The following is a 22,119-nucleotide window of genomic DNA, read 5'->3' as shown; positions in this document are numbered from 1 at the left end:
TCAAACATGACTGCAGCTACCCCCCAATATACCACTTTCACTCAATTAGCGCTCACAGCCCTCAAAGGGTCAAATGTATACAGGGAAAAAATGACAGATGACATTACAATATAAAAGCCTCATCAAACAGCTCCTTATATCTCAGCTTCCTGAATCAATGTGAGTGTGACATGGGGGATCAATACATTACTGCTAATGGAATATAAAGGGATTATACACAGCAAGGTAGTAAAATAAGCAGCAGGCCGTCTACTTTCCAGCTCGAAAATAATCGGCCGGCACTTTGCAAAATTGAGATTAAGAATAACATTTTTGATAGCTTCTTCAAGGTAAGGAGGAACTTGACGTTCCACGTTCGTTCAAGTTCCGCATATTTTTACTAATCGTTAAGTGTAATTGCACACTGTCCATTGTATTTTTGGCATCGGAAGGAATAAACCATCGTAACTAACGACCATCGTTCTGTTTAATATGGTGAACAATTTCAGGTTAACGATAAACAATCCCGTTTGCGATCATTTATTGTTAGTCGTTAATCGTTAAAAATCGCTCCTTGTAATAGTACCCTAAGACTGACCCTCGGATCGTGGCCACTGGTAGATTATAAAAGGTCAGTTTTGGGCTGAAGCCCGGGGTCCTAAGATCCTGCAGGGCCCATGGCCATCTACACAGACCTTGTGTGGTGCACTGTGTCTCCTGGCTCCTGGCTACAGTTCTGCCATGATTTGCTAAAAATTCTATCCTGTATTGATGAGCAACATCTCAGTTCTGCCATAGTTACAATAGTATGGGGGGGCCCAAGCTTGGTAAAAAGCACAGGGCCTATGGTAAAGTTAATCCGCCCCTGTCCAGAATGGCCCTCGGATCTAAGTCTGCCCCTTTTCTATTTGCCCCATGAACAACAAACGGACCACCTCAGAATAGAAGGGTAGATGGATTTGGCCGTCCAGGCAAGATGGGAATTGTAGTTTTGCAACAGCTGGAGGGCCTGAGTTTGACACCACTGTTCTAGATCATATTGAGAGCTCAAGTGTTAAAGGAGAAGTCCAGCGAAATTTTTTATTAAAGTATTGTATTGCCCCCCAAAAGTTTTACAAATTACCAATATGCACTTAGTACGGGAAATGCTCATAAACTGCTTTTTTTCCCTGCACTTACTACTGCATCAAGGATTCACTTCCTGGATAACATGGGGATGTCACTTCCTGGATAACATGGTGATGTCACTTCCTGGATAACATGGTGATGTCACTTCCTGAATAACATATAACATGGTGATGTCCCTTCCTAGATAACATGGTGATGTCACTTCCTGGATAACATGGTGATGTCACTTCCTGGATAACATGGTGATGTCACTTCCTGGATAACATGGTGATGTCACTTCCTGGATAAAATTGTAATGTCACTTCCTGGATAAAATGGTGATGTCACTTCCTGGATAACATGGTGATGTCACTTCCTGGATAAAATTGTAATATCACTTCCTGGATAAAATGGTGATGTCACTTCCTGGATAAAAATGGTGATGTCACTTGCTGAATAACATGGTGATGTCACTTCCTGGAAAACATGGTGATGTCACTTCCTGGATAAAAATGGTGATGTCACTTCCTGGATAACATGGTGATGTCACTTCCTGGAAAACATGGTGATGTCACTTCCTGGATAAAATGGTAATGACACAACCCGACTCCCAGAGCTGTGCGAGCTGTGGCTGCTGGAGAGGATGATGGCAGAGGGATGCTCAGTGTCCCTCCAGTGCCATGTGTCCCCCAGTGTCCCCCTTGCCATCATCCTCTCCAGCACCCACAGTCCGCACAGCTCTGGGAGTCCGGTCATGCCATCACCATGTTATCCAGGAAGTGACATCACCATGTTATCCAGGAAGTGACATCACCATGTATAACTTTTGGGGGGCTATACAATACTTTCATAAAAAATATCGCTGGACTTCTCCTTTAAGGAGGCTGGGCTGAGCTCCTCCATCCGACTCCAGTGCCAGAATCCAAGCCCTGTCCATCCTGCAGAGTGGGAAGGAGGTGTGCAGGTTGTGGTAATGCCTCCCTGACACCTGAGCTCTGAATATAAAAGAGAGATGACAGATTCGCTACAATTCCTTTGATGACAATAGTTTATACAGCACATAAGTGTCAGAGGTATAAGACTCAGGCTAGAATTTCTGCCATAATAAAACACATTAAATTATCATCTGGCGTGTGAACATACCCTAAAAAGGACCTACAGTGCTGTTCAGCCTAATCCTCCTGGTTCACAAAACAGAAAGGAGGGAATCTAACAAGAGATGGATGAAGCGGCTGCCACAAACAGTCTCCTAATTCCTTATCCATATCATCATAATCAGTATACAGATACATTACATGAATTCAGGGCACTGTTGGGGGGAAATGACGCAGCTGAGGAGGGGGTCGCAGTCCTTCTAATCTGAACAACGTCCACACAATAGGGGGATTACAGCCGCCCCTTGGCCTCCGGAGCCATCCGATAAATCTGCAATGGATGTGAGCGAGCGGAGAGGCCTCGCTTATAGCGGGAACTAAATATAGCCCATTGTGTCTCTGCGCTTTAATTACAGACGCCGTACGCCGCGCGGTTAAGAGGGGGAAGCAATAAAGGAAAATTATCATAATGAAAAACTTGTATGAAATGAAAACCCGACGCGGCACAAATAAGACGGCGCTGATTTACATAAGTGGTTATATAAGGAGCGACGCCAATACGCCTGGGGACGGGAAGGGCGTGAGGAGATCAGGAGGCCTACAGGTTACCCCGGAGGTAAAAGGGGAGTTCAACAACAACAAATTCACATCAACTGGTGCCAGAAAGTGTCAGATTTGTAATTTACTTCTATTAAAAAATCCCCAGTCTTCCAGTACTTATCAGCTGTTGTATGTCCTGCAGGAAGTGGTGTATACTTTCCAGTCTGGCACAGTGCTCTCTGCTGCCACCTCTGTCCATGTCAGGAACTGTCCACAGCAGCAGCAAATCCCCATAGAAAACCTCTCCTGCTCTGGACAGTTCCTGACATGGACAGAGGTGGCAGCAGTGTCAGACTGAAGAGAAAACATCACTTCCAGTAGGACATACAGCAGCTGTTAAGTAATGGAGGACTGGAGATTTTTTTTAATAGAAGTAAATTATAAATCTCTGGCACTTTCTGGAACCAGATAATTTAAAAGAATTTATTACATTTTTTTGTGAACTTTGAAAATCATATTCTCCCATTCTAAAGCTAATGATGAGAAAGCAGGGTGGGCACAATCAAGACTCCCCATTGACAAGGTTTACATGCGAAAGGAAGCAGAATAATTAAATGCAGCTTTGGATGTGAATGGAGCATAATGTAACCAACCAATGATGCAGAATATGTAGGAATTTTCTTCTTATGATGAAGATTTGAACCATAAAGAGATATGAGAGGCAGAGACATTTATGAGCGGCGCAGCGCAGGGACCCATTCCTCCGTATACTCATCAGTAGGTAAGGACATAATATAGATGGCGATATATTTCATTCTGCTGGCAGCCACATTATATGTAACATGACCCCAAAGGACTCATACAGCAGATATATTACATTGTACAACATCTACCGTGCTGTATACAGGGGATCAGCCGAGAGGGTTTACAAGTGCTGAGGGCTGAACCCCCTCACTGCTATTGTTTAATTTAGGGGGGGGGGGGTTACTGCACACGCCACACACACGTGATGGCCACAGTCTGAACAGCATCAAAGATTTCATAATATGGCTTCTTTTTCTACAAACAGGTTCTTCCATAATGAACTCCAGACTGATCCATTGTACATAGCTAGTCCTGCTCTCAGCTGTATCCAGTGTAGACAATGCTCTGTGAGCTCTACAGACTGATACATTGTACATAGCTAGTCCTGCTCCCAGATATATCCAGTGTAGACAATGCTCTGTGAGCCCCAGACTGATACATTGTACATAGCTAGTCCTGCTTTCAGCTGCATCCAGTGTAGACAATGCTCTGTGAGCTCCAGACTGATACATTGTACATAGCTAGTCCTGCTCTCAGCTGTATCCAGTGTAGACAATGCTCTGTGAGCTCCAGACTGATACATTGTACATTGCTAGTCCTGCTCCCAGCTGTATCCAGTGTAGACAATGCTCTGTGAGCTCCAGACTGATACATTGTACATAGCTAGTCCTGATCTCAGCTGTATCCAGTGTAGACAATGCTCTGTGAGCTCCAGACTGATACATTGTACATAGCTAGTCCTGCTCTCAGCTGTATCCAGTGTAGACAATGCTCTGTGAGCTCTACAGCCTGGACTCCAGATACACTGTACATAGCTAGTCCTTTTCCCAGCTGTATCCAATGTAGACAATGCTCTGTGAGCTCGACAGCCTGGACTCCAGACTGATACATTGTACATAGCTAGTCCTGCTCTCAGCTGTATCCATTGTAGACAATGCTCTGTGAGTCCCAGACTGATACATTGTACATAACTAGTCCTGCTCTCAGCTGTATCCAGTGTAGGCAATGCTCTGTGAGCTCTACAGAGTGATAGATTGTACATTGCTAGTCCTGCTCTCAGCTGTTTCCAGTGTAGACAATGCTCTGTGAGTTCTCCAGACTGATACATTGTACATAGCTAGTCCTGCTCTCAGCTGTATCCAGTGTAGACAATGCTCTGTGAGCTCCAGACTGATACATTGTACATAGCTAGTCCTGCTCTCAGCTGTATCCAGTGCAGGGCCGGCGTTAGGGGGGGGGCAAAGTAGGCACTTGCCCAGGGCCCCCATCCCCCAGGGGCCCCCTAGCTCCTTCCTTCATTAGTGGAGCAGGAAGCAGAGCAGCACAAGCAGCTCCCCTGCTCCACTAATGAACGAAGGAGCTGAGCTGTGAGGACGGAGCGCCCCTCCTGCAGAGCTGCCTGTGCCCTACAGAAGAGGAGGAACGGCAAGCCCAGGTAAAGAAATAGAGGGGGGGGGGGGGGGGGTTAGAGGGTCACGGAGCCTGGGGGCGGGACTTGCGGACAGGGGGCGGTGCTTACGGCCGCGGGTGGGCGGAGCCTCGGGTGTCTTTGTAAAACAGTAACCCCCTCCCCATATACTAGCCTAGCGACGGTATACAGGAAGGGGGCAGGGGATCTTGTATGATGCAGTCCCCCCTTCCACCATATACTGTTCAGGGCCCTCCTCCCTCTGTATCTATGGGCATCAGGCCCTGAGCAGTACATGATGGAGGTGGGTGCTGAATCACACAGTATCCTGTATGATAAAGTACCCCCATATCTCTCCTCTGCTCTACTACTACCCCCAATACTACTCCTAATACTGCCCTACTATTACCCCCAATACTACTCCTAATACTGCCCTACTACTACCCCCAATACTACTCCTAATACTGCTCTACTATTACCCCCAATAGTGCCCTACTACTACCCCAATACTACTCCTAATACTGCCCTACTACTACCCCCAATACTACTCCTAATACTGCTCTACTATTACCCCCAATACTACTCCTAATACTGCCCTACTACTACCCCAATACTACTCCTAATACTGCCCTACTACTACCCCCAATACTACTCCTAATACTGCTCTACTATTACCCCCAATACTACTCCTAATACTGCCCTACTATTACCCCCAATAGTGCCCTACTACTACCCCAATACTACTCCTAATACTGCCCTACTACTACCCCCAATACTACTCCTAATACTGCCCTACTACTACCCCCAATACTACTCCTAATACTGCCCTACTATTACCCCCAATAGTGCCCTACTACTACCCCAATACTACTCCTAATACTGCCCTACTACTACCCCCAATACTACTCCTAATACTGCTCTACTATTACCCCCAATACTACTCCTAATACTGCCCTACTATTACCCCCAATAGTGCCCTACTACTACCCCAATACTACTCCTAATACTGCCCTACTACTACCCCCAATACTACTCCTAATATTGCTCTACTACTACCCCCATACTGCCCTACTATTACCCCCAATACTACTCCACATACTGCCCTACTACTACCCCCAATAGTGCCCTACTATTACCCCCAATACTACTCCTAATACTGCTCTACTACTCCGAATACTACTCCTAATACTGCTCTACTATTACCCCCAATAGTGCCCTACTACTACCCCCAATACTACTCCTAATACTGCCCTACTACTACCCCCAATAGTGCCCTACTACTACCACCATCAATACTACTCCTAATACTGCTCTACTACCCCCAATAGTGCCCTACTATTACCCCCAATACTACTCCTCATACTGCCCTACTACTACCCCCAATAGTGCCCTACTATTACCCCCAATACTACTCCTAATACTGCTCTACTACTCCGAATACTACTCCTAATACTGCTCTACTATTACCCCCAATAGTGCCCTACTACTACCCCCAATACTACTCCTAATACTGCCCTACTACTACCCCCAATAGTGCCCTACTACTACCACCATCAATACTACTCCTAATACTGCTCTACTACCCCCAATAGTGCCCTACTACTACCACCATCAATACTACTCCTAATACTGCTCTACTACTACCCCCAATAGTGCCCTACTACTACCACCATCAATACTACTCCTAATACTGCTCTACTACTACCCCCAATAGTGCCTTACTACTACCCCAATACTACTCCTAATACTGCCCTACTACTACCCCCAGTAGTGCCCTACTACTACCCCCAATACTACTCCTAATATTGCTCTACTACTACCCCCAATAGTGCCCTACTATTACCCCCAATACTACTCCTAATACTGCCCTACTACTACCCCCAATAGTGCCCTACTATTACCCCCAATACTACTCCAAATACTGCTCTACTACCCCCAATACTGCCCTACTACTACCCCCAATACTACTCCCAATACTGCTCTACTACTACCACAAATACTGCCCTACTACTACCCCAATACTACTCCTAATACTGCTCTACTACTACTCCCAATACTGCCCTACTACTACTCCTAATACTGCTCTACTACTACCCCCAATACTGCTCTACTACTACCCCCATACTGCCCTACTACTACCCCCAATACTACTCCTAATACTGCTCTACTACTACCCCCAATACTGCTCTACTACTACCCCCAATACTGCTATACTACTACCCCCATACTGCCCTACTACTACCCCCAATACTACTCCTAATACTGCTCTACTACTACTCCCAATACTACTCTACTACTACCCCTAATACTGCTCTACTACTACCCCCAATACTGCTCTACTACTACCCCCAATACTGCTCTACTACTACCCCCAATACTGCTCTACTACCATTGCTATTATTACCTCCACTCCTGATACTACTACTACTCCCAAAACTGCTACTCCCCTTATCTACTACTACACCCCTCATCTTATATGCTTCTACTATTGCTACACCCCTTATCCACTATGCCTATACTACTACACCCATCAAAAAATAAATAAAAAAAATCGAGAAAAGAAAAAACGAGATTTTATTTTTTGCCCACATCACCCCAGCCCTAGGAGATGCTGTGCTGGGGGCGGGGGGGCATTTAACTATCAGTGGAGATGCTATCTGCTGAGGGGGCAACTATCAGTGGAGATGCTATGTGCTGGGGGGGGGGGGAACAGGGGCGATGCTATGTGCTGGGGGGGGGGGGGAACAGGGGAGATGCTATGTGCTGGGGGGGGGGGGGTAACTATCAGGGGAGCTGCTATCTGCTGAGGGGGCAACTATCAGGGGGCTAGCTAACAGGTGTAAAACCTACAGTGAGATGTCTCCTATATTGGTGGATACTACATACTGGGTGGTGGAGGTAACTACCAGAAGAATTACCTACAGAGGGATACCGACTATATGTACTATGGAGGCACAGAGGGACCTATCTACTATATAGGGCACAGAGGGGTCTTATTTAAGGTCACAGAAGATCACCCCACCTCGAGCAGCGCGCCAACCGCTGACAAAAAAGTATCGGGACCTTAAATTGCTGCTACAATGTTTTAGCATTTGGGGCCCCACCTTCAACTTTGCCCAGGGCCACATTTTGTCTAAAACCGGCCCTGATCCAGTGTAGACAATGCTCTGTGAGCTCAGCAGCCTGGACTCCAGAATGATAGGTCTGTACCTGAACTCTCGGCCATTGATTACCGGTGACTGATGGAGTTGGATGCCAGACGTTGGATCCTTGTTTTCCCGGACTCCCTCGGGCTACATCCAGTAGTGGATTATAATAGGGGCGTTTTGGGCGGCAGCCCGGGCCCTGAGCTCCTGGGGGGCCCATGACCACCCAAAAAGACTTATACTTTCAGTGTTGTACTGTCTCCTGGCTACACTTCCGCCATGATTTGCAAAAAATCACTGTTTTTTTATGGCAATTTTGCACAAATCAGGACATCATGACATTATCTGTCCTGTACTATGAACGCCAGGCTAGTGCTGCCATAGTTACAGTGGGGTGGGGGGGGGGGGCAGGCTTGGTGAACAGCCCGGGGCATATGGTAAAGTTAATCCGCCCCTGGCTACATCCAACTTCTTCAGTCCCCGGTAGAGAGTTTGGCCATGGAGACTGAATGTGCTCGACGTTCGCTCATCTCTAGTGTTGGACGTTGTGCAGATGGGGTGAGATGAGAAGATGAAACCATTTATACACAATTACCCCAGTGCACGGCCGCTCTCTATCATCCATTGCTTAACCCCTTCTCCTCCGCCAGTCTCTGCCACATACGCTCCTGCAGCTCTCATCCTAAACGCGGTGTGGTTGGCGGCAGACGGAATGATCCCGCTTCTCCATTAAGCTGCCGCCACAGCCTGCACAAATTGGACCTTACAAGATGATCAAACGCTGCCTTGCAAGTATCGGAGATCAAAGCCGGCGTCCCACCTGTTGTCTGCTATACAAATTACACCGCCACAACATTTACACTAGAAAAGGAATTTCATAGCAGCGCTAATCCTTTGTTGTACGCGGTGTGACTACAAGGGGGAAGCGGCAGAACAACAATCGCCTCTAATTACCATGACTGTCACTGCCGGGCTGCTCTCTGAGCTTCACTCTGCCCGAACCCAATGCTCACGGGTTACCTGCAGACTCCACCAGTACAAGGAACTGCACAGAGCTCCGCTATACTACATCAAGAGAGACACCAGCACTGAGGGACTGGGGATAGCCACATCTATACAGGACACACTGGGAGAGACAATGGGTACATTACACTACTGATCCAGAGTTACATCCTGTATTATACTCAAGAGCTGCACTCACTATTCTGCTGGTGGGGTCACTGTGTACATACATTACTGATCCTGAGTTACATCCTGTATAATACTCCAGAGCTGCACTCACTATTCTGTACGGTCTTAGGGCTAATGCACACGTCCACAGAATTGTCCAAAAAAGGGGACGGGCACAATTCTGCGGACGTGTGCATTAGCCTGTACTCTGTAGATTGTTTTTAATATTCTCAACCGCTCCATAAACTTTTTTAGGCAGCTGCAACCTGATCCCACAGTGAACCTTGTCGGATCCCTCAAAGTTAGATGTAAATGTCACTTTTTAGAAATCAATATATATATATATAGATAGATAGTACAAGCTATTTTAAGAAACTCGGTAATAGGTTTTATTAAGCAAAGGGGTTTCCTTTTGTTCTCAAAAAGTTGTTCCCCCCCCCCCCCCTCTCAGTTTAGATGAAGCAGGATTTCTGTGTGCATTATAGTTAATAGAGAGGGGAGGGGCCGAGATTGGTGAGGAAGCACGGAGAGGAGAAAAGGCAGCCCTGCACAGCACAACACCCTGCAATCTTCTCTCACCAATTGACCAGGCCAGCACTGACCTTTCTGACCTCCAAAGTGATTTATATGCCCAAACAGTCTCCATACTGTACAGCTGCTTCTCTGCTCTCCCTGCTAATTCATCCCCCTTGGCCCCTCCACCCTCCATAGGTTATAATGGACTCAGCAAACTCGTCTTCACTTTGCTTGATAATGTACAGATAAGAAGTGTATGGGGAGGGGAAGGGGTGTTAGCTAAACAGCTTTTTAGTACAGTAAGAGGCTTTTTTGCCTAATAAAACCTATTACAAGAGTTTCTTAAAATCGCTTATACTATTGATTTCAGTAAATAAAATTTAAATGTCACACTTTAAGCGGTTTTTAAGAATGAATGATACATTTAGAAGGAAGGAGGGAGCTGGGTAGAGGAACGGAGCCTGACAACTAAACAAACAGGCATTTTCTTCTTATAAGATACATTTCAGACTATTGCATGAAGTATTCAGTTCTGCATTAATGTGACCATTTAAATGTTCAACAAGCTGAGTATAAATAAGTAGTAAAAGCAAATGTATGAAACTCTGGAAAGACCCTGTTCGAGAAATGTGGTTCTATCTCCTGTTATCAAGCTCCCTACTAAACTTTCATTTGTACAAAAAAAATATTTTCTGTCCTGTTTTTAACCAAGACAGACAAGCAGCTGAATAATAGATCAGATTACATGATGCCAATACAGGTCTACGAAGAGGGGAGGGGTGGAGGAGTAAGATAGGAGGGGAACTGAATCCAGAACACAGAGACGAAGAGATGACCAGACTACAAAACAATAACCTGTAAGTATTATATTTGTCCTTAGGGCTTCTATCATAGCTTAGACTGTTCACAACTGCTCTATAATGTCCTCCAAGCTACTGTAGCTTCTGAGGAGACACAGAAGAGTTAGACCTCCAGTGTATGGTAGCCATCATAGTAACTAGGCATCCCCTCCTGCTCAGGGACAACTGAGAATGAAAGAGCTTGGAGAGGGGTGATAACTGGTGAAAAATGCTATACACACGTTATATAATGTCCTGGAAAAAGTGCTGCTCCTCATCATGTACTAGTCCTGATCACACAGCTGATAGCTCTATACAACAGCACCCTCTGCATTCAGGCATCCATGCTCATACTGCTTACCTAGGATAAAATCACTGAGAATACGTAGAGCGATACAGTGCAACAAACCCTCAGCCCTGACCAGACACAAAGAGGAGCAGATCTGTAACTATAGGAGGATGAGTGCTGCGCAAAGTCCTGTCAGATGCAGAGCGGACGGCACACAGGAAACCAGAGCCGATAACTCCACAACCTCCAGCCGCCATAGTCACAACGGCCGCAGCACCAGAGCTCAGGCTGCACATTTATATCCCAGGAGCAAATAGTAGCCAGAATCTCACTGTGCTTCATCACCGTAAGGGAAGGAAATAGAAACATTAAGTGGATGCAAACAGCCGAGTCACTAAGAACGTCTCTACTGATGGATGAATGCGGAATACAGAGACGTAACGCAACACTGTGCACCAAACTGCAGCCAGCCTGCACCGAGCACTAGCAGTATAGGTATACACTTGTATATAGGGGGCAGTATTATAGTAGTTATATTCCTGTATATAGGAGCAGTATTATAGTAGTTATATTCTTGTATATAGGGAGCAGTATTATAGTAGTTATATCCCTGTATATAGGTCAGTATTATAGTAGGTATATTCCTGTATATAGGAGCAGTATTATAGTAGTTATATTCCTGTATATAGGAGCAGTATTATAGTAGTTATATCCCTGTATATAGGGGCAGTATTATAGTAGTTATATTCCTGTATATAGGGGCAGTATTATAGTAGTTATATTCCTGTATATAGGGAGCAGTATTATAGTAGTTATATTCTTGTATATAGGAGCAGTATTACAGTAGTTATATTCCTGTATATAGGAGCAGTATTATAGTAGTTATATTCCTGTATATAGGAGCAGTATTATAGTAGTTATATTCTTGTATATAGGAGCAGTATTATAGTAGTTATATTCTTGTATATAGGGGCAGTATTATATTAGTTATATCCTTGTATATAGGAGCACTATTATAGTAGTTATAATCCTGTATATAGGAGCAGTATTATAGTAGTTATATTCTTGTATATAGGAGCAGTATTACAGTAGTTATATTCCTGTATATAGGAGCAGTATTATAGTATTCTCATACATAGGGGCTGTAGTATATTATAAAAAGAAGTGAAATTCTCCAAACTGGTTTCAAACTATACAAGGTATTAGGTTTTGTATCTTACCATCATTTAAATCTTGAAGTAGATTCTCTTGGCAGGAAAAGTCCAGCTTCACCTTGATATACACAGTGAACGTTGCCGTTTTTCCAGGTTTTAGTGGCAGCTGGGAGACCGTCTCCTCCAGATCCCAAATCAGGAAGTCACCATAGAGTTTTTCTGTAAAGGTTGGAAAGAATTAACATACTGTATGAAGAACATCGTGTACATTTATGTTTTTTGTTTTTTTATCTGTATAGCGCACACAGATTCTGCAGCACTTCACCTATCTGTATGTTTTTGGGTGTTTAAAAATCTTTAGTCTTCCAGTGCTTATCAGCTGCTGTATGTCCTGCAGGAAGTGGTGTATTCTTTCAAGTCTGCTCTCTGCTGCCACCTCTGTCCATGTCAGGAACTAACCAGAGAAGGAGAGGTTTTCTCTGGGGATTTGCTACTGCATTAGCTTTGGCTGTCCAGGAATGATGGGAGTTGTAGTTTTGCAACAGTTGGAGAGACAAGGTTCCCTACCCAAGATGTAGTAGAGCATGCTAAACCAGTAGGTGGCAGCAGAGAGAGAGGGGGATTTTTATATGCAGCTCTGGATGTGACTGGAGCATGATATAATATAATACATAATTTATAAAAAGCTATAAGTAAGGCATACAGTATAGCGAGGATACTAACCACCTAGAAAATGACACATAATGTGGCAATCTGCTCACAGACAAAGCTTCGGCATCTATTGCTGTAGTTCACAATGGATATATACAATAGAGAGAATATATTTTTTGTAGCCCATGAACCTGTGAAAATGACATCGCCTTGAGGGACACATTGTCCAGGCGTATCATGTAAATTGACTAAGAGTGCATCGATTCAGCGTGCAGGCGTTCGGTAATGCGCCTATTAGAAGAGAGAGCGGCGTTCTCTATGGAAATCCATCAGGCTGGTAGATTCGCTTTATCTGCCTCCTCCAAACCAGGAGTCAGCGTATGCATGAGACAGGATAATAGCGGAGGAGAAGAAGCGGCTGTCTGATAACATGTCCCTTCTCATAAATATCTATCATACACAACCTGCAAACAACTCTGCTGGAGAACTCATGTCATATTCATACACTGCAGGGCATCTCTACCGCCATGTCAGCGCTCCGCCATGGAGGGGAGACTGGAGATGCTCAATCATCATCAATGACCATATACATTCATGACTATAAGGACCCAACATAGATGGCCCCAAATCATTTCCTGCGGGGAACTCTATTTTTTTATTTATTTATTTTCAGATCAACTTGTCAAAAAGTGATAGATTTCTCATTTCCTTCTTTTAAAAAAAAATCTCCAGTCTTCCAGTACTTATCAGCTGCTGTATGTCCTGCAAGTAGTGTATTCTTTCCACTCTGACACAGTGCTCTCTGCTGCCACCTCTGTCCAAGTCAGGAAGTGTCCAAAGCAGTATCAGAAATTAATAGGGAAAAAACTAAAAGTAAAACAATGGAGCCGTGTATATCTCTCCTTCTTGGACTTTTGGAAATGTTATGGGGGTCCCATATAGACACAAGAAAAAAAAGTTGTCTAAAATTTCCAATTTTGGTGGGAGCTGCTGACTGTTTAGTATATATGGGGGCTTCCTAATACTCCTACAAACTGGATTTCAATAGTGTTCTTCAAGAGGTAAGCCGCTGCCAGGGCTGCCTACACTTAGTACACATGGCATGTTATGTGTATGGAGGGCAGAGATGATACAGTCGCTATCGGTCAAACTAACATGCAGGATACAACTGTGCCATGTGTACCTTAAAGGGGCAATCCAGGCCTAGAAAAACAAGTCCACTTTCTTCCAGGTTTTTGAGCTCAGTTTTGGAGTGAATGGATTTGAATTGTAATACCACCCACTACCTGAGGACATGGGTGGCGCTGTTTTGGTGACAAACCAGCTGTGTTTTTTCTAATCCTGGATAACCTTTAACAAGGTTTACAACAGTGATAGATTTTCAGAAGAGCCAATACTATAAAATAAAAAGAGTACAAAAAAGCAACACTCAATAACAGATATTTCCGAAAACTGGAAGGTAAAACTGTGGCACTCTTTCCGGCATGGGGTTAACTGGGAATATATTCCGACACCACATCACGGCGTGCCGCACGAGGCATACGGGAGACACTGGGGAATAAAGTAAAAGAAAAAAATCTAAAAATAAACAAAAAGAAAATGGCACAAAAAGAATTGCAGTTCTGTGGATACCCAGTAGAACGGTGTGCGGCTAATAAGAGCGTTATCAGCGCCCGGCAGGATGTCACCTACTTCTGGAAATTTGTTTGCAGCCGGGGAGATTTGGCAAAGAGAAGTGTCAGCTGTGACAGCGCGCCATTGTTATCGGCACATTACACTGCGCCCTCCCTTCTCTGTAATCAGCTAATTGGGAAGGTGAGGACGCCTACCTGGGAGAACGCGCGGGAAGACAGGCGGGAGAACCCCAGGGGTGCACAGCGGGGGTTCAGATTTTATTATTATTACTATTTTTACACCATAACAATGATTCGATTAGACATATGATACCTTTATTATTCGTTTTTTTTTTAGACTCTTTATTGTTGTGTATGTTTAACCCCCTCATGAACAAACTCAATATTTGATTTCTAAGGGCCCTAACAGATGGCAGGACATTGCACTGTAAGGGTCCTATTACACGGAGTGATTTTTGACGACTAACGATAAACGATCGCGAACGAGATTGTTTATCGTTAACCTGAAATCATTCGCCATATTACACAGAACGATAGTCGTTAGATACGATCGTTATTACGATCGTTGTTGCAATCGTTAATTCCTTCTGATCTCAAGAAAACAATGGGCAATGTGCTATTACACTGAACGGTTAGTGAAAAAGTGCGGAACTTGAGCGAACGAACGTGGAATTACAGCGAATGATTAACGATAATTTTAGGTTCACATCTAAATCAACAATCAACGACATACAAACGATTTTTCGATCGTTGCCTGAAATTACACAGAACGATTATCGTTTAAATTCGAACGATTTAACAATTTTTCGCACGATAATCGCCTCCGTGTAATAGGGCCCTAAGCAAGCGCCTATCTGCTAGCTTCTGGAACCCATACACAGCTTGATTATCATGCACGAGGGCTGTACGTATGTGTGTGTGTATGTGTGCATATATATATATATATATATATATATATATATATATATATATATATATATATATATATACACACACACACACACATTGTCTCTTTAGTGACAGGACCCTCAGCCAATCACTGACTGACACAGGACTGAGCGGCCAGTGATTGGCTGAGCGGGCTGTCACTGAAGAGATGGAGCCAGAAGCCTCAGAGGTGGCTGCGGTGAGTGGGGAACAGGCAGCAGGACACAGAGGGAGTGTGGACAAGTAAGTATAGACGTTACTATATTATTTACATTGTTATCAGCCACGCATCACTATTACACAGCCAATGATTTATTTTTAACTTGCTGAATGACAACGATGGTCCAGTGACCTTTCTTCAGCTCCTTCTTCAGGCCTTAGTTTTTATTACATGGAACAATATCAGCTCGAATCGGCCTGATTTGGCAGATAATCGCTCCGTGTAACCGGGCCCTAAGTTTGTTTCATTCACCGGGTTACACAAAACACTTGTCTTTTTTGTGTCCTGTATGTATACCATCCTTATACTTATTATATATTGTCAGAGCCTTATAGTTATTATAAGTTGTCAGAGCAGGGTATGAGTATAAGTATGCAGGTATGAGTCCTACTGCGCATGCACATACCCCACGCTATCCAAAGAAGAGACGGACTGTGGGTATTCGAGAAGAACTGAGATCAGTCCGCAGAGACAGGCCTGGTCGGACACGAAAAGGATAACAGAGAAGGCTCACCCCACCTTGGGGGAGGGGGGGGGGGGAGAATATGGGTGAACTGGGGGGCCCCCATTGTTAGCGCACCACATGACCTCATTTGCATACTTATAAAACAGCAAAGATCTTGGGACTCAGGCGGGCGATTTGTAAAAGGACCACACCAGCGGAATAAGCAGAGAGGTGCCCATCATAAGGTTGTATGAAAAGCTTATTTTACTTATTTTCAATGTATGGGTCTATATGAAAACCCTTTTTTAAAAAAACTTTTTTAAGTCATTAAAGGGGAACTATCAGCAGGTTAGACATAATCTAATGTGTAGATTGCACAGGAGACGCTGAGGAGGAAGGGATGTCTCTTACCTTCTTCCTTGGCGCCGTTCCGATGCAGTTAATGATGTTCCCCATGGTCTGCTGAGGCCATTAGGAGCAGTGCCCTACCCCATAGCGCTGATCCAGCCCACCCCCACCTGTCGCGCTGCATTCATCATCATTAGAGAGGGGCAGGAAAGTGGGAGGCGGATCAACGCTATGGGGGCAGGTTGTGTTCCTAACACTGGACCGTGGAGAAAACAACTAACTGCACTGAATGGAAAAGAGGAGGAAGGTAAGAGACATACGTTCCACCTCTGCTCCTGTGCAACAGGGACATATCCGCAGCTTAGATTTGTCTAACCTGCCGATAGTTGCCCTTTACATTTCTGAGCAATGTAATGCTACTAATCAGTGTAATCTGACCTGAGGCAGTCTATGTAAGTATATTTACCATGGCAGACATGGAGTCCACATCCAACACTTGGAAATTGGTGCAGATCAGGCCCCTGGATAGGTGGGGCATCTGGCTAATTCACTCTACATGCCGCAATCTCGATTAATCACAGCATGTACTGGGTTAAACCGGCCACATTGGATCACAATTGGTAGCTACTAACCACTCCATCCACCACATGACACTGGCCATTCTGGAGATGCTCCTATCTCTTAACAACTCACTTTACGGTACATAAAGTTATACATGAAGCGAACAATGAAGACTTGAAGCTGTAACTTTAGTAACTTTTCCATCTTACTAGCTAATATATCTATGTATTCAATGCAAATGTAAGTTTAATGTGAACAAACCATTATCCTAGAGGAAGAAGGAGAAAGTTGCCTCCCATCAATCTCCACGGATGTGGGGTCTTTAGGGATCCCGCCTTCCAAAGCTCTCGGATCAGGTAAGTGGAGAGGCCACCGGGGATTAATTTCACTTATAAACCCCTCTCCCCCCTCCCCCCAAAAGCCACGAGTTACACATAGAGCGGAGTATTAGCTATAAGATATACGAGCGCACCAAGCCGCCAGCTCTGTACAGATTGCTAGAATTAAAAAACACACGTCGACTATGAAATCTGTAAGAGTGACTCCCTGGGCCCGAGCCGCTGCACGCTGCAATTAGATGCTGCAGGACTATTAAAATTCACTCCGATACCGGGGGATGTAAATGTAGACAAGTCCGAGCTGCAGATCAATCTGCATGAATTAACGTACACCAGGCTGACGTGGGAAAGCGAGGAAAATGTTTAAAAAAAAAAAAAAAAAAAAAAAGGATTCTATAGTTTTAATATTTGAACTATTAAAGAGAATTTTCTTTAATTCAGCATTTTATGTTAAAATATAGTTTTGGGTTGTCCTCCATTTTTTTCAATTAAATATTGTTAATGGGTTTTTTTTTCTATAGCCGTGTGATATTCCGGCACTGTCGGTTCCTACTGGAGCAAAATTTTCAAATAAACTGGTGTCAGAAATTTATTTAGATTTGTAAATTATTTCTATTTTAAAAGGTCCAGTCTTGCAGTACTTATCAGCTGCTGTATGTCCTGCAGAAAGTGGTGTATTCTCTGCAGTCTGACACAGGGCTGTCTGCTGCCACCTCTGTCCATGTCAGGAACTGCCCTGATCAGAAGCAAATCCCTATAGAAAACCTCTCCTAATCTGGACAGTTCCTGACATGGACAGTGGTGGCAGCTGAGAGCACTGGAAAGAATACACCACTTCCTGCAGGGCATACAGAAGCTGATAAGTACTGGAAGACTGCAGATTTTTAAATAGAATTAACAAATCTATAAAACTTTTTGGTACCAGTTGATTTGAAAAATTCTGGTCCTCTCCAGATTACTAGTTTGCTAAAGGCAGCAAGTGTGTCAGAGCAGATCTATTATCCAGAGTCAGCTGGTTATGGCTGCTCAGCTCAGAGCTCTAATTTGTATCTCTTGCTGGCTCCCTGGCTTTTACAGTGTAGTGTGGATTATAATGTATGGTCCGTGCATTTACGTCAGTGTTCCTTGTCCTATGGCTCTTGGTTCTTCCTTGTATAGTTCTGGTAGCGGAAATTGCTGCCGTAACTATGTTGCTTGCTTTCTGTAACTTTCTTACTTTTTGTTTTACTTTTGAGTCCTGGTGCCCTTTTATTCTTCTTCCGATAAGGAAAGTTTGTAGACTAGGCTTATCACAGGGTGTCTGGAGTTATGTTACGGTTCAGGGAAAGATTAGGGGCAGTTAAGCGCAGTCTCTTGCATTTGCTCCTGTTTATCACCTGCACCACTGCCATCTGTTATTTCCTTCTGCTATATTCATATTCATGATCCTGGTTCCTCTTTTCTAATGGTGCACTGGTATAACTGGTCACTGTTGGCTTGTCATACTATTTGGTTCTACTATAAGTCCTGGTGGTATCTGAGTAGTGGGAGCCTCAGTCGGGATCCAGGAAAGGCGACTGCTATAAATGAAGCCCAGCACCACCATCTAGTAACCAACCATTCTTACAGATACCAAGATCAATCAATGACTAATGTACAAACGACAATGTCCTCCAGAGCGAAAAGTGTAGCTGATGAAGGACCAAAGCTTAGAATCTTCTAATGAAAATCGCCATGACTAAAGAAGTCACACAATACATGTATCAGAATGTTGTAGCTGATCATTAAAAGGCTTTAAAACAGGGATGGGGAAACATCGGCCATCTAGCTGTTGCAAAACTACAATTCCCATCATGCCTGGAAAGCCAAAGCTAAAGCTTTGGCTGTCACGGCATGATGGAAATTGTAGTTTTGCAATAGCTACAGGGCCAAAGGCTCCCTATCCCTGCTTTAAAAGGTTAGTAAATCAGAAATATATACAAAAAGTCCAACTCAACACGTGCTCTTTAGTTGTAATAAGTGGTCCCCAGTAGTCGTAGATCAGTTATATCTGGGCCTTCCCGGTAAATATGAGAGCGAAAAAACGCAGAAGGTCCACAGCTTCATTCAATAAAAAGGTTTATTTTATATCCTCAAATTGGTCATACAAATTAAAAAAAAAACACGCCGACATGTTTCAAGACAACAGTCTCTTAGTCATGGCCATGACTAAGACTGTTGTCTCGAAACGCGTTGGTGTTTTTTTTAAGGATATGAAATAAAGTTCTACGAGGAATGTATTGCAAAAAAGGGCTCAGCCAAAGCAATGCGTAGATATTCTAAAATTTGGTCATTTTGGAAATAATTGCTATTGGTTTTTTTTTTTTTTGTTTGTTTTTTTTCTTCTCTCCTGCTGCTGCCGCATGGGGATGGGTGGGGGGTGGGAAATATGGAGGGGTTTATGCATGTTGCTTAATGGATCCGTTTGGTATGTTACAGGACTGTGAACTATAATTATGAAGGTTTACACCTATTTCAATGTATATATGTATTAAAATTAAATAAAAATAATTTAAAAGAAAAAAAAAAGATATGAAATAAAGATTTCAAACCTTTTTATTGTATAGAGCTGTGGACGTTCTAAGTTTTTTTGCACTTTAAAACATCAAACAGGTCAGACAGAAGAAAGCTGAACAAAGTTATAGTCACCGGAACTCACATCTGAGACATCAAGAGAAAGATTCTGCAATTGACAGTGAAGACCAAAGTTCAGATTCACCAACCTTTGTTATTAATCGTCTTGGAGGAAACTTCTAAAGTCTCGAGGGGTTCGGTCCCAATGTTCTCCAGCTTTATCAGAAGCTTCTGGGTCTCTCCATTAAAAAGCTGAACAGACACATGGGTGGAGACGTCGTCACCGGCCGGCTGAAGAGCGTGGGCCGATCTGGAAAAACACAATACAAAGTCTCATCACAGCCGTTCCATGTGATCCTCATTCCCTACCTGTCCTCCTGCTCCCTACAGCTCTTCAATGTGATCCTCATTCCCTACCTGCCACAGCGCACTGATTGGCTGAGCGGGAAGTGAAGACACCAGGAGCCCCGAAGCAAGCCAGAGCGGGGACCCGGTGATGTATACGCTCCTGCGGCCGGGGGTTAACGGGGTAGGTTGCTGACAAACTCGCAGCGGGATGTGCATCCTGCTGCGAGTTTGTCTGCCCATAGACTATACAGCGCAGGGATCCGAAACGGGTCTCGCTGCGAATTCTTCCAGTGAGTTTGACGCTGCGGACCCGGCCAGTGAGTTTGTACCCTCAAGGGACTTTTCCATTTATTATTACTTGTCCGCCATCCACTGGGTCTCTGAGGTCAGACCCCCAGCCATCTAACAATTGTACAGTATCCTGTGGATAGAGGACGAGTAATAAAAAAAACGGAAAACTGCAGTTAATTGTTTTATTTAGGGTCTGTCCACACGTAAATCTCGCTGCGAATCTGTCAGGTCCCTTTTGCTACATACTCGCAGCAGTCTGAACGACCGCTGCGTGTATGTAATTCTGCCAGCCCCTTAACCCCTTCGGCTCCTGCCCCGCTGTGACTGTATATACATTACCTGTCCTTGCTGCACAGGGTCCCGGCGTACTGCTCTCCCACCCGGCCAATCAGTGGCTGCAGCTGGGCAACACACTGATTGGCCGGGCGAGAGAGAAAGACGCCGGGACCCCGTGCAGCAAAGACAGGTAATGTATATACAGTCACAGCGGGGCGGGAGGGGCCGGCAGAATTACATATACGCAGCAGTCGTTCAGACTGCTGCGAGTATGCAGTGAAAGGGACCTGCCAGACTCGCAGCGAGATTTACGCTGCGAGTCTGTACGTGTGGACAGACCCTAAAGAAAATTACAAATAATTCAAAGGAAAACATAGGGGGAGATTTATCAAACGTGGTGTAACGTGAAACTGGCTCAGTTGCACCTAGCAACCAATCAGATTCCACCTTTCATTTTCCAAAGAGTCTGTGAGGAATGAAAGGTGGAATCTGATTGGTTGCTAAAGGCAACTGAGCCAGTTTCACTTTACACCATGTTGGATAAATCTCCCTCATAGACTTCAAATATGAGAGTATAGATGAAGCGAGACTAATGACCTACGTATGTACGGGTATGTGCATAACCACTATAAATACTTGCCTGGGTAGAGAGGTGCTGATCTGTAATCTCGGCAAGGCCGGTATCACGTCCACCGTACAGCCGTTGTGTTTGAGGCCAGGGAGGTTGTCGAGAAGACAGTCACTGTACACCCCGAATACAGAAGTGTGATAACCTGTAATCCAGAGAAGAGAACATTAGACTAATAATCCATAAGATAGAGGCTGCATCACTGCAGGGGAAACAAATCATAAAATCATTACAATTTCACTATAAAACCCTTTTAAGTACTGGACTGTACTGATGCCCCAACCTAAATGTATTCTGTCCTGGTCTTATGTTCCCTATAAGGATGAATGTATATGTACAAATCTCCAAATTTATAAAACTTTTTAAAACCAGCTAGATTTTCACCGGAGTACCCCTTTAAGACCGTGGATGAAATACCACACTAACCTTATAAGCAGGCGTGAAGCTATTATTTAAGGCAGCCATGTTTTTTTCTAATCCCGTACAACATTTTTACCTTGTAAAACAAGAACCATAGAAATATCTCAAAAGCACAAAACCTCGGCGGGGACTTGCAAACAAGAAATTAATTGCCTAGAATGGTGAAATTGTGAGGTCGAAGGCAGTAAAATCCTTCTTCTGAATAAATGTATATCAGAGAGTAAAAGTCAATTGTGCTCTTTGAGATCTCTTCGCTGACTTAATACTTTAATACCGCTCTTGCTCAGCGATGTGAACGCTGCTTTAAATAGAAGGGACATGAAGATCCCACCTGAGGCTCAGCTCATTACATCTCCCCAATGGTTGGGTCTTCAAGCTGTGAGTCGTTCTTGCT

General features: G+C 44.2%; 1 protein-coding gene across 6 annotated transcripts in view; it reads right to left on the bottom strand.

Moving 5' to 3' along the window:
• The window catches only part of TRAPPC9 (trafficking protein particle complex subunit 9), a 348,662-nt gene that overhangs the window by 260,370 nt on the left and 66,173 nt on the right, over positions 1–22,119 (bottom strand). For all 6 annotated transcript variants that reach the window (XM_069957053.1, XM_069957051.1, XM_069957054.1 and 3 more), the window contains exons 14-16: positions 21,318–21,450; positions 19,912–20,072; positions 12,113–12,265 (exon numbers count right to left, since the gene is read on the bottom strand). In XM_069957053.1, coding sequence (XP_069813154.1) covers positions 12,113–12,265; positions 19,912–20,072; positions 21,318–21,450 — 447 coding nt within the window. The remainder of the gene's footprint in view (positions 1–12,112; positions 12,266–19,911; positions 20,073–21,317; positions 21,451–22,119) is intronic.

Source organism: Dendropsophus ebraccatus, chromosome 2, assembly GCF_027789765.1.
Source record: "Dendropsophus ebraccatus isolate aDenEbr1 chromosome 2, aDenEbr1.pat, whole genome shotgun sequence".
In the NCBI taxonomy this organism is placed as follows: Eukaryota; Metazoa; Chordata; class Amphibia; order Anura; family Hylidae; genus Dendropsophus; species Dendropsophus ebraccatus.
Note: the sequence above shows the minus strand (reverse complement) of the source record. Positions and strands in the feature narration are given on the sequence as shown.